Raw genomic sequence first — 13,917 nt, 5'->3', positions numbered from 1 at the left:
AATGTCTGTTCTTGCTTCAACCTTAACAAGGAGGAGAAAGGCTGGATTTTTCCGAATCTTCTTAGAAAGTTGATCTTTCCTAGGAGACTCTACAATTCTTTCTTGTTTCAAGGTGGTAGGGCTTCCATGATGGATTTTTCCTTATTTTTATCAATCTCTATGCCTCTTTGGTGGAACAAGAAACCTAAGAATTTTCCTGCCTGAACTCCAAAAACGCATTTCTTGGGATTCATTTTCAACTTGTGTTGTCTCATTCTTAGGAATGCCTTTTTCATATTTGATACATGATCTCCCTTTTCTGGGGACTTAATCACCAAGTCATCTATATACACTTCTAGAGAATGACCTAGCATGTTATGAAAAACAAAATTCAATGCTCTTTGATAAGTGGCTCCTGCATTTCTCAAGCTAAAAGGCATTACAGTGTATTCAAAAGCACCTATATGTCTTGGACACACGAAGGCTGTCTTATGGATATCTTCTTCTGCCACCATAATCTGATTATATCCTGCATTGCCATCCATGAAAGATAGCATTTGGTTATGAGCAACTTCATCCACTAGCATGTCTACTTTAGGCATTGGATATTTGTCTTTGGGATGCTTCATTTAGATTTCTATAATCCACACAGATCTTAACTGCCCTTATTTTTCTTTTCAGAATTGGCACAATATTGGCTAGCCAATCAGCATAAATGGCCGGTCTGATGAATCCTGCCTTAACCAGTCTTTCTATTTCTTCTTTAACTTTCAGTTCTGTTTTCAAAGACATTCTTCTTCTGGCCTGCTTGACTGGAAGGTAGCCTTCTTTGATTGGCAACTTGTGTTCTACCAATTTTCTGTCCAATCCAGGGATCTCATGATAATGTCAAGCAAAACAGTCTCTTAAATCATGCAAAGTACAATGATTTCACTCTTGAGTGGTTCTTTCAATAATGCACTAATGAAAGTGGGTATTGGATTCTCTTATGTCCCTAAGTTTATGTCCTGTAATGGATCTTCCATTTTTGGTAAAGAGTCATCTAGTGCTGCTGGTGCAAAATCTAGTACTTCCTCCTATAAACTTTCTTCCTGTTCTTCAATGCTCTTATGGGTGAATTCTGCCATATTGATGGCTGGATTCTGCATAGAGAGCCTCTTTTCTTCCTAATATATCAACAATATTTTTCTAATGGATCGGATTATTGTAGTTCGATCCTTTTCTTGTTGATTGGGACTAAACATCAGAGTTCTTGATGTTCAGAACAAAAGGTCTATTCCAGTCCTCTAAAGAATTGGCTAGACCATTTTCAATGAGTCTCTGGGCCGTGACACCATGGAGGCGGCCGTTCTGGTTGACTCCAAAGAAGGTGAAAGGACCAAGATCATCATGATAATACCTGGCCTCAAAACACATGGCAGAAGGTAGTATAGGCAGTGGATCGGCCTCTACTATTTCCATGAAACCCTCTTCATGCTAGAGGGCCAAATGTTAGTGTAGGGTGAAAGGAACACATAGACTTTGGTGGATCCAATCTCTGCCAAGTAGTGCATTGTAGGTAGTAGAAGTGGTCTCTACCACAAAAAATGCAATCTTCAGCTTCTTAGTTCTTACTATGACATAAACATCTAGTATTCCATGAGTCTTAGTGATGCCCCTAGCAAAGTTGGTGATCGTCAAGCGTGTTGAAATTAGATCCTTCTCTGTTTTACCATCTTGATTAGCAACCTGTGAGGCAGAAGATTAATGGTTGCACCTCCATCTACCATCACTTTAGGAATATGAACACCCCTAAAGTTTGCTGTTATGAACAAAGGTCTGAGGTGATTGGCCATTTCCTTTGTGGGTTTGGAGAAACAGAGCTGTTTTGCGGCTAATTTCATGGCAGTTCTGCCTGTTTTGGCAGTAGGTGTTTGCTGTTCTAGCGCCTCCTCTACTTCTGCCAATCTGCACTTAAAACTTTCCTGGGAGAGTATGTCTCCTTTCAAAGTACTTTCTTGTCCTTTTTCCACTCCGAACTTTTCTGGCAGGATAAACACCATATTAATGTCTAGATCACCTTGTAGCAAGCTTTCTAATTTTGCACCGAAAGCCTCAGTTTCTTCTTCCAGTTCTCCATCATACTCTATCTGCTTTTCCCCATATTCCTCTGTCCAGTCTTCTTGATCTCCTGTTTCGAGGAGTCCAATCTGGTCGTCTGTAGATGGTTCATAGTCCAACTACTATTCTTCATATTCTTCAGTCCAATCTTCTTGTCCTTCTACGGCAATAGGTTCAGATTCACCTTGTGATTGTGAAGGTTTCAACTGATTGACTGAGGATGAGGCAAGATGGATGGAAGGTCTGCCTGGAGATTCTGTATTTGTTAGCTCTTGTGGCTGACATGTTGTTTGTTCTGTTTGAGGAGGTACTTCTGGATTTTTTCCAATTCTTGCAAAATTGGTCTTTGGGAGTACCTATGTGTTATCCCTGTTATTGAGGAAGGTGTAGTATTGCCTTTGAACTCTTCTTTTCTGTGTTCTGGTCAGTTCCAGAGTTGGTATACCGCTCTTTTCAACAGAATACCACCTGTCTTCTATGATAGTTGTCATGGGCCTGTCATTTTCGGGCATTTTAATTAGTATTTCCTTTTTTGGCTGCTCTGTCATTCTTCTGTTGCGTTGGATAGGCCTCAGATAGTCTTTCTGTCTAGCTCTGTCTTTAGGTGGAGCCGGAACTAGGCCATGTTGGTATGATGTTCCAATCTTGTCAAAAACACTAGGTGTAGGCTGATTTTTCCTATCCAGAGTCACTTCTATCTCACTTTCACACTTGCACTTGCTGCACAGAACTACCCCAGCCGAAATAGTTGCCTTTCGCCTTTGATTAGCTTCTCTCGTGGCTCTTCTGCCTATGCTAGGGCTAGCTTCTGCTGTTAGTTTGCCTCTCCTCTGTTCTAGCCAATTTAAGTTGACCATGTTGACTTGAGATTGGGGAAAAGGTTATGTTGTTACTGAGGGAGGTTTCTCCGCCAGTTTTAGATTTCCCGCTGTTATTCCTTCTTGTATGACATCCATGAAAACAACGCAATTGTTGGTGGAATGGTTCCAAGAGTTGTGCCATCTGTAATATTGTCTGCCCTTGAGTTCTTCTGGCTTGGGCAACCTGTGGGGTGTATCTATTGCTTTCTGTAGCAGCATCTCATCAAACAAGGCATCCACCTTGGTTAGATCGAAGGAATAGACCATGTTTTGTGTTGGTTTGTTTGGGACAAACCCTCCTGTGAATGGTGGTGGCTTATGGTCCTTTGGTGGCTTTGTCAGAGCCTTGCAGCTAATGGGATGTTTTAATTTTGCCATTTCTGCCACTGCAATTTCTCTTTCTTCCGAGCCTTCTGTGTCTTCTTCTGATTCTACCTTAACCAGATGTACTGAAGAAGATGGGGTTTTGTAATATGTGCTTTTAGAAGAGTTTCTCTTTTGTTGTTCTTCCTTGAGCAGCTCCTCGTATTTCGATGCTTTGTCTGCCAGTTCTGCCAGATCTCCAAACATCCCATCAAACCTCTTCCTTCAAGAGATTTTAAGGGTGGTTTGAGCCATTTGAATGAAGTGCCTTTCTTCTATGGGGATTCCGCATTTCATTTTGAACTTTCTGAACCTGGTTATGAAGTCTTGAGCAGGCTCATCTTCACTCTGTTTGAGGACAGCAAGATCACTGATGGTGACTTCTGGCTGGATCCTGAAGTAGTAGTCATGGAAAAAAAATTTCATTTGTTCCCAGGTTTGAACAGAATTGGCTGGTAAGTTAGTATACCAGGTGAAAGCTTGCCCGGAGAGAGAGTTTCCAAAAAGCCTTTGCTTTAACAGATGGTTATTTTCTATGGCTATGCACTAGACAGAAAATCTGCCTATGTGCTCAACTGATGAAGCATGGGTGTCTTCTCCGTTGAAAAAAGTGAAGTTTAGCACCTTGAAACCTGGGGGTAGAGGTATTTGATCAATATAGGCTGGATATGGCTTTCTGTAGGTGGGCCTTTCTCCTCTTCTTCCCTCAGGTTCCATCATCTCTCTTATCATTCTCTGAAGTGCCCCCATGTCATTCAAAGCATTGACAGAATGCAGATTTCGCCCTTGTTCTGGCTAGTTATGTTCAATCCTTTGCTCCATCCTATATGGTCTGTGTAGGGCTTTCTTCCTGTGTTATTCTTCTTCTTCGAAATCTGGATGGTTCCTCCAGTTTGCCCCTGGTATGTTCCTGTCATTATTGGCAAATGGGTTAACTCCCCATTTGCCTATCCTGCCTTTTGCTAGTGGAGGGAATGGATTGGGGTCCATCCTTCTAGGTCTGTAGGGCAATATAGCTGGTTGCTTAGGTAGAAGTGCCAAGGGTTGATCACATAGGGCCACTGGTTGTGGAATAAGTGGAGGTTCTGGCTGATTCTGGGGGGCTTGTGCAAGGCCTTTGGGACGAACTGGAGCCTCATGTTATTGGATGGAAAGGGCTCATCCCCTCTGTCCAGCTTGGATTTTTGCATGTCCTGGTATTCCAGCTATCTGTGCGATAAAAGGGTTCTCTTGGTATGGCTATGCCAGTCTTGGTGGAGGTCCATAAGGGAGGTCTAGCTGCTGGACCACAACATCTGGGTTTGGATTTCTGGCAATAGTAGCCTCACGGTCTTTCCTAAACTGCCTATTGACCTGCCATTGCATCATGGTTGTCATGTTGTTCAAAGTATCCTAGCTCTTTTGTGCTGTGGCCTCTTGCCGAAACACAGCCTCTTGTATCTAGTTTAACTTTTTGGATCCAGATCTGGAACGTCTACTCCTAGGACTGCCCTAGGCTGATTGCCTAGCATCACTTTCTTATGACTCAAGTCCTTCTCGGAGAGCTGCTTGATCTCTTTCCATGGCACAGCATGGATTCTAGCTAAAACTTCCAATATTCATATACTAGAGGATTTTTCTAGGAATATATATATTGAGAGGACCCACTGGGTGTGCCAAATTGTTCACTCGTTTGATATTTGTTCATATGATGGTAGGGTAAAGTTCCCTATTGTCTCGAAAACCTATTGACTGGTCAACGAGTCAACTTTCTTTTGTGCGCGAGCGTGCTACTGCTAGCAATGAAAATCCTAGTAGACTTCTTAGAGATAGATAACTTGCACCCCAAGTTACTGATTTCTAGACAAGCGATTGTGAATTTGGGTATCTCCCAAGTAAGTTATTTTCTTGTCTCAGACTGGTGAGGACTTCACAATTTTTCACAGTACAAAATTGGTAGTTCTGGCCAGAATAAATGATAAAAAAGTGAATTATTTTTAGGCAGAACTACCTTTTACAAAGCTCAAAAAAAAAAAAAAGACCAAGTCTAAAAAGACAAAAAAAACCCTTGGACTTCAGTTTCTACCTGGATAAATGCTTCTGATTCGGGCTGGACTGGGTATATCTATGCTAGACTGGACTATCAACATCTTCAACTGTCAAGTTTCAGTTGTAAATTGATACCAACGTTTGAGTTTGGCAGAGCTTTAATCTATTTCAAGCCCCGGAAGGCTTTTTGCACTGGCAGAATTGGGACCTCTTCAGTCCGGAAGGGGTAGAAGTGGCTGAATTTGAGGATCACTGAACTGGAACTGCACTGTGGTACCTGTTCTGCTTGATCAGGGCTCTCTCTAAATTTGTTGAGGCTTTCATGTTTGATAAAAACCTGTACTCTCCTTAATTTGGCTTAAGCCGAACCAAATTTGTAACTAGATAAATCTCGCTTTGAATGACTATTTCTCTGAAACTGAATTAGAGTTAGAGATTCTAATTTATAGCTGACTTGTTTCTTGTGGCTCAACGAGCTATTAGTTGCTTCAATGTTTTGAAGGTTTTTGAGATCAAGTGATCATTTTGAGTTTATGTTTTTGATTGATTTTTTGGCTGTCTCTTGATTTGTTCACCCCCTCTCATATTTATAAAAAAAAAAAATGCTGAAGTGGGTTTTCTAATCTTTTAATAATGGGCGGCAAAGTTTTCCAAAAGATATTTTTATTTTAAATGCAAAGAAAAAGGGAAGTTATCTGTTCTAGCAGAGAGGAACCATCAATAATCAGTTTTCATGGAGGTCTTTTCCTTGTTTTTCTGAAAGAAAGACCAACTTCTCTTCGTTCTCTGTTTGTTCTTGGAAAATAGAAAGAACACAATCTGACGTGATGGTCAATTTGCTTTTCTTGTTTGAACAACTCCCTTGCTTCCCACTTATCTCCTAAGATCGTAATTTGCTTATCTCTTAAAAAAGATCACCTGCTATGATGTAGAATTATATAAAAAGGATTATGATCTTTTGGCCGCAGAGTTTCAGAGAAGTCTTTCTGTTAATGACTTGTTTTCATTAATTACCAATAAACTCTCTTGTGATAGTTGAAATTGTTGACTTTTCAAAGTCAGGTAGTCACGTGGTTTCGGAGAATAGACTTTACAAAAAAATCTGTTGATCTTGTACTCTGGGTTTTGAGATCAATGGTGAGTATTTAGATGCTGGGTCCAATCCAATTTTTTAATTGATCTGCTCTAGTGGTCAATTGCCATTTAATTTGGCCTTTTTTTACAACTCTACTATTTCGTACAAGACGTGGGTCTCTGATGTGGTTTTGGGCTCTCTATTTTTTGAATCAAAACCCAATCCTCTGTTCTTTTTCTATTTTGTGAGCCTTTCTTTGCCTAAATAGGCTTCCACGTGGATTTCTTTTTGGCCCAAACGAAAACAAAGAACAAAACTTGCATTCGTTTGAATTTTTTTATTTACACAATCAAACATCCAAGTTCACCCCCACTATTTTTTTCAAAACCTTAAAATTCAACTATATCTTTCATAGTGAATTTTAAAAAATTTATTTCAGCATAAACCTAACCCCAAATTCGACGAGCCACCTCCCATGGCTTCTCTCTTCTTTCTCCTTCCCCACCCACCATCCAATCTCTTAAATCTTGACGAGATCAACAACAAAAAAAAGAGAAAGCAAGAGGATAAATGTAAAATACGGAAAAAGAAATTTACATCTTTCCGTTGGAACAACGAGAAAGAAAAAAAATTAAATAAAAGATCATATTTACATTCTGTAAATGCAAATGGGATATAAATATGATTTTTACATCCCAAATTTACAACATTGCATTGGAGTTGTTCTTAGCAAAATCACAAGATAAACAGACGGAAGCAGTTGAACAACTTATTCACCAACCCCTCAGAATTCATTTAAAATCCCTCGCTGTTGTAGTGCAGTGTGCTGTTGCTCTGTTTCTAACAATGTCGGCCTCGAGTTCCCTCATGTATCTCGCTCCCGCTCAGTCTCTGAGTCAACCCAGAAGAGTAAAACTCGTTCAGTCTCCGACCTCTCTTTCAGTTTCTCTCCCAATTTCTCGTATGCTTTGCCTTAAATCAAATCACCAACGGAATCTCTTCGCATGTTGTTCTCTAAATGTACAAGACAGCGCCGGCCAAGACACACCCATTGAAAAGAGTATTGTTTGTCTCAGACATCCTTGTATTCGATTTGCTTGCTTCCTTTGTTCTCACAAAACAAATGTTTGATTCTGAAAATGTTGATTTGGGACTTCACAGGATACCCAGCATTTCCTACAGTTATGGATATTAATCAGATACGTGAAATCTTGCCCCACCGGTTAGTGTTTAGCTCATTTACTTGTGGGTTTGTGATTGTTTTTTTCTTCTTAATTTTAATTTTAATTTTTCTGTTGTTGATGTGTTTAGTGATTACTTTTGGTTGTGGGATCGTGTTACAGGTTTCCATTTCTTTTAGTGGATAGAGTGATTGAGTACAATCCAGGGGTTTCAGCTGTTGCTATAAAGAATGTGACTATAAATGATAACTTTTTCCCTGGGCACTTCCCAGAGAGGCCTATTATGCCTGGAGTTCTCATGATTGAGGTACACTACTTATTCTCATACTGACATAAGGTTTTTATGCATTTTGGTAATAGACGTTTGCAACCATTCTTTTGGGAAAAGAAAAAAAACTAATGTCACAAGTTATAACAACTCCCACTTGGTGTTTGTCTCAAATTTGTAAATGTCTTTGCATTTCTAGCGGTTTTTCGTTTGCCGGTTGTGGATATCTATGTTAATTTCTTGAATTGGATTTCATTGGTGTACGTGTGTGGTGTCTGACTTATTCTAACTTGGGACATTGTAGTTAGCAGATGAGAGAATTATATACAGGGAGAGTGAAATAGAGATGCGCACTTTTAAGGGCTCTGCGAATTTAGACTATTGATTGATATAGGAAGCTTAGCAAGGGTTTATGTAGGGCTTTCAATGCTTTAAAATACCAAGATGTAAGCTTTTTTAGAATCTAACATTCTCTCAGCATTGTTGTTTGTGAATTTGATGTAAGGAATGATGCTTTTTTGTCTAAGCTAGATTTTGCATCAACTAGCCATTGTCTTATAATTATAATATATTTGCACTTCATATAAGCTCTGAAATTTACAATGCTGTATTGCCAATTGAAATTGTTTTTCAATTTAAAATGGTGCCAATCCAATAATGCAAACTTCAATGTTTTTCCAATGAGCAAATGTTTTATGCTCGTAAAAGGATTGATTTTGCATCAACATAGATATGAGATGAAACTTTCCTGAATGATTAATTGATGTGCTTTTGTGACTTCTGGCTGCATAAGAAAGAATTAATTTGAAGGAGTTAGCAGGGAAGAAGGGAGCAGGGACAAATGTTTCTAGTTCAACCCATAGGATACACATCGGGACTGGTTTAAAAGAGAAGTTGACATTAATTCTCATGCACAGGAGTGAATTTGCTAGTGCAAGTAGCTTTTTACCTTTAGAGAAAAGCACTGATCATTTAATGGTTCACTGTCCAGTGGCTTTAAATAGATGGAGAAAGCTTTTAGGGAGGAGGGGTTGAGTTTGGTTATCCGATGAGGTTGTTACGCTTTATTAATTGAGAGGTTCAAGGGCTTTGGTGTGGGAAGAGGGCAGAAATTCTATGGGGCTGTAGTATGTTGGCAGTTATCTGGGTAATTTTGATAGAAAGACATAGAACGATTTCTGAATTATGCAACGATTTGGGTCTGGAAGAATTGCGGGAAAGAGTTAGATTTTGGTCACCTCTATGGGCATCTGTTTCGTCTGAGTTTAGAGGTATAATACTCTTAGAGATAGGTTGGCAGCTGTAAGTTTGCAAGCCGAGAAAGTAGTGTTGTTTAGTATTTAGCTGTTTTGTTCGTGTTCTGCTGTGGACTACTTGTCCACCTTCAGTCTGTATTTGTATTTTTTTTTTTTTACTGAGAATTTATTTCGTAAAAAATGATAATGCAAGAGTTCTCATATACAAAACAATGTTTTAAAGTATATTTTATTACATATATATTGTACATGAATAATAAACCAAGTTCAACAAATATATAAAGTTCCTGGTAGGTTGAATATGGGTAATATGCTGAGAAAGGATTGAACAATCAAAGAAAAAAAAACAAAACAAAATAGATTAAAGAAAAGAAGAAGAGAAAGAGAGAGCCACCAGCTCTTAAGGTAGAATGCAGCTCAGTGAAAATGTATCAAGAGGTCATTCATTGTGTCTAGGTATCTGTAAACCTATCCATAGATTCACTTGCCTTATTTTTGTGAAGTCCATAAATTGGCCATCGTTGTATGGTTGCATGCGTGGGTGGGTATATGTATTCAAAACTCTTTCGGAGGACAGCTAAATAAAGTGCAAATTGAGTTGTCTGCAGAAGAAGATTCATGTTATTGAACTCGAGTTGTGTGGATGTTCAGCCATGCTAAGTTGGTTTAATTTTTCTTTTAGTGGAAGTTAAAGGGGTGGTCTTTTTAAAATCCAATGCAGAGGATTAATTGGAATTCTGTGAATTTTCAGTCATGATTGATTCATTTTCCCCTTCCCTGTTCTTGTTTAATGAATGTAATGGATGGCCTTGAGCATATGAGCATGATGCTTATCATAAATGAGCAAGCATGTTTGAGAGAAAAAAAATTCCATTTAAACTAGTGCTTTGTCATTGGGCCTTGGCTCATGTGGCAGAGGTTTGAGTTGGTCTTAAATCTGAAGTTTTTCATGCTCATATTTTAGCGTCCAGAAAAGTTACCAAATGATTTTTTGTGTGAAATTATTAGTAATAGTTGTCAGGTTAGAGGGCAATTCGTGATTGCTACAGACATTTCAGAAAGAAATTCAGAGTCTGGTTTCAAGGTAAGATAAATGTTGTGTTTATGGAGTCATGGAGATTCTCCAGATATTTTGTCATGATGAAGCATTTGTTCCTTTGCTAGAGTAACTGAGCTAGTCTCCTCGATTTTGTTTCAAGAAATATTTTAGGCCATTTGACTGATATAAAGGGCTGTTTGCGAGACCCATTGGCTCAATAGTTTAGACCAAATTAGAAGTTCAGCTTCTCAAACCTCGTAGTTTTATTTCACTACTACAGTCTACATGTAACAATTTTCTGAAGAAAAAGCCCTTCAAACTTCACAGACAATTTCTGCTCTGTGAAACTTTTCCATTGGAAAAGATGCATTTGGATTCGTGAATAGATGGACTAGCAAATGGAATTTTGGTTTTGCTCCTTTAGGAAGGAAATGGGTCCAACCTCCCCATGATTTGATTGGCAATGCCCTATTTGCTGCATTCTATTCTGGGTACCATGGGATGGGCCTCGGGCTGTGGGGTTTTGTGTTGTGTAGGATACATTTGACTTTAATCCCCTTTCCTATGACGAGGAGAAGATAAAGGCAAACTGGAACAGTATCACCAATATTTATGTTATCTATTTCCTATGGCATTGGTTATTTTGTATAGGGCCTTTCTGTCTAGTCTGTCTGCTCCAAAACAATTGTGGAACAGTAACACCAATAAGTTATCTACTCCTGTGGCATTGGTTATTTCAAGCAGTTTTAAACTTCAAATGGTGCATGCTGATCAAATCAATCAACCTTCGGTGTTTAACTGAGTTTGCTACATGTTCCTTTCCGTAGTTCTGGCAAAATGTCTTCTGAACATCCAGCCATTATGATTTCCTTTTAAGGTTTTAACTTTAAATTTTCTCAAGATAATAATAGTAGTGTTGCCATAATTCTTTTCCCTTTTTTATTTTGTTTTTGTTTTCTGGGTTAAGCCACCTCCTTTTGGCTTCTAAAAGATGCAATTTGCACTTCAGCTCCAAACTTCCAGTAAAATTATGATAATCCATAGAGAAAGCGAGAAAGATACACAGGATAGTAATAAAAAGAAACAGGCATGCACAGTGCAATGGATAGAAGTTTTGTGTTTCGGTGTTATGGATTAGTTCCATTAGATGATGTCTGGGTAACCAGTAATGCAGAGGAAGACTATACACAATGAACATAGAACAATACTACAGTGCTGAACTTCACGATGATAACTATGTTGCTGAATCAGGAAAATTGAAATTAATTGAAGAACCACTCTGATTCCAGCTGATTCAAGACACATTTTCAAGTGATCGTTTGGCTTTTGAAAGCAGAAGAATCTTCTTCTTTTTGAAATGTTACTGAATTTCAATTCAGTTCAGGTCTCCATGATTGGTGTGTCATGTTGACGGTTTCATTTCATCCATTTTCTAGAGCTGATATTTCTTTATACAATGTTCAAAGTTGATTAAATTTTCTTTGGTGAATTGGTTAATGTTTTGAATTTTTTATGTTAATTAACAATCCTCTTTTAGCGTCCTGTAAAATATTTATTTTGGAGTGCAGATGGCTAAAAGAGGAGTGTACAAATTGACTTCTTCAATCTCTTTGTTTCTTTCCTTATCAATTCTCTTTCTTATGTGGGGCTAAGACAGAATAGAAGGGATTTTTCAAAACCTCAAGGCATATAATCATCTATGCCCACTTTTGCCTCAAATTTATATTGATTGTGGTGCATGCACTTTGCTACGTGCTGACAAAAGTGGTTTCTGGGCTCAGGCAATGGCTCAAGTGGGTGGCTTGGTGATGCTGCAACCCGAAGTGGGAGGCTCTCGTGACAGTTTCTTCTTTGCAGGAATTGATAAAGTGAGGTTTAGAAAGCCTGTGATTGCAGGAGACACTTTGGTAATGAGAATGACACTAGTTAAGTTCCAAAAACGGTTTGGAATAGCAAAGATGGAGGGTAAGGCATACGTGGGAGGTGACTTGGTCTGCGAGGGCGAGTTCTTGATGGCGAGTGGGAGTGTTTGATGTGCTGAGTATGTCTTAAGATCCATTAATATGCAATTTTTTTCCCTTTTTCTCCTTTTGTTTCTTATGTATTCTATCTTTCTTTTTTGTTTGTTGAAAGCTCTTTACTACCTTGATGTTGAGGATTTGCTTGTCAGTTTGGACTTTCTGCGTCGATAAAGATATTATGCTTGATAGTTTTGCTGAACCCATCTGATCTTGGACTTCCTTGGACATCTTGCTTTTTAGAAACCCCTTTGTCTGTTCCTTTCCTCTATGAAAATAAGCAAGTGTTAATCAAAAGGCAGAATCACAAGGGGAAGGTTTATCCCTGAATTAAGTGCATTTCAACATGCCCTTGCAACAGTAAAACTTAACTTTAATTCTAACAAGTTGGGCTTCTTTCTTACTGTTTGCTTAGATTTCCAGGACATTTTGAATTAAGGATAGTAAGATTGGAGTCTAAGTATACAAAGAGAATACCGATTCTAAGTAGAAGCTTCAAGGAGAAGAAATCTAGGAAGAGATAAAAAGAGTTCTTAGCTTTGATTTCCTAAAAAATCAATTGTGCAAGTTGAGATAGGAAGTCAATATTGTACACTTCTGACAATAAATGCCTTAAAGCTTCAGTGCATTGTGCGACCCTCTTGCCTCTAAAGCTCCCATCACACAGCTTTTCAAAACAACTTTTTCCAAAAGTTGCATGCTTGAGTCTTTACAAGTAACAACTTTTTTGAATACCAAAATTTAATTCCCATTACAAATCTACTGCAAACCTTTTATTAACATTTATCAATCTCATAAGCTCAGCTTTCCACTTTCTCTAAGATCCAGAAGCTACCATCTAGGCTCATTCATCTGAATTTACCCTAATTAGAGTACTGGGTTTTAGGGTTTTCTGGTTCAGTATGCAGATATAGCTTCTTTGTCTGGGAGCTCCAATTGATGCAAGGGGACCCCTTTTCAAGCTCCCAATGATGTGGTTGATGAGTGCAGGTGCCTTTATCCTCCACATAATATCAAAGTGGACTCATTGGTATTAGGGTTTGTGTGTCCTTTATGCAGTCATCATAACTTAGCCCTCCATTTCCATCTCTTTTTCTAAGTTGTTAGGAAACATCAATTATTACTTGTGAATATAATGGAATATCTTGTTCCACAACCACGTTTTGAGCTTTTGTGGATTTGTGGGCACACCTAAGCATGGGGGTTTTGGGGCTCACAGCTCTCTCTCTCTCTCTCTCTCTCTCTCTCTCTCTCTCTCTCTCTCTCTCTCTCTCTCTCTCTCTCAGGTGTTGAGAACTATTTTCTCATTTTGTGAAGACATGATGTGTTTTGGTAATTCACTGTAAATGCTTTTGGAAAGCATCCCCTTTCTCTCTTTTTTCTTCTCTTTTTTCTTCTTCTCTTTTGAAGATTCTCTTGAAAAGCAACTGATAAACACAATCAAAACCATAAGCACCATCAAAGACAATTGCCTAACTACACCAAAAAAAAAGAAAGTAGTTTTCTCCATCAAAGTCCACCCTTTCCCCATAGATTGAGCCTCAAACTTTCCTTTTAAAAAGCAAGATATTACTTTAATGCAAAGCTTAAAAACAGTAATTGATGTTCGTATAGTAAAACCAGAGAACGCTTGTAACAATTGGTAGCACTAAAATGCATTGTTTGAGGAGAGATCTTTTGGCCCAAACAAAAATGGCACTGAGCTAAAGTTCCTTCTAGATTTAAATGGCACCACAAATTTTGCTCAGAT

At 38.6% G+C, this 13,917-nt stretch overlaps 1 protein-coding gene across 1 annotated transcript; it reads left to right on the top strand.

Annotated features, from left to right (window-relative positions):
- Positions 7,092-12,395, top strand: LOC18772902 (3-hydroxyacyl-[acyl-carrier-protein] dehydratase FabZ). Its single transcript, XM_007205912.2, has 4 exons — positions 7,092-7,465; positions 7,567-7,627; positions 7,749-7,893; positions 11,931-12,395. The coding sequence occupies exons 1-4, from the start codon at positions 7,252-7,254 to the stop codon at positions 12,180-12,182; spliced, it is 672 nt and encodes a 223-aa protein (XP_007205974.2). The 5' UTR covers positions 7,092-7,251; the 3' UTR covers positions 12,183-12,395.

This window comes from Prunus persica, chromosome G6 (assembly GCF_000346465.2).
Source record: "Prunus persica cultivar Lovell chromosome G6, Prunus_persica_NCBIv2, whole genome shotgun sequence".
Classification (NCBI taxonomy): Eukaryota; Viridiplantae; Streptophyta; class Magnoliopsida; order Rosales; family Rosaceae; genus Prunus; species Prunus persica.
This window is presented reverse-complemented; position numbering and strand designations above follow the sequence as displayed.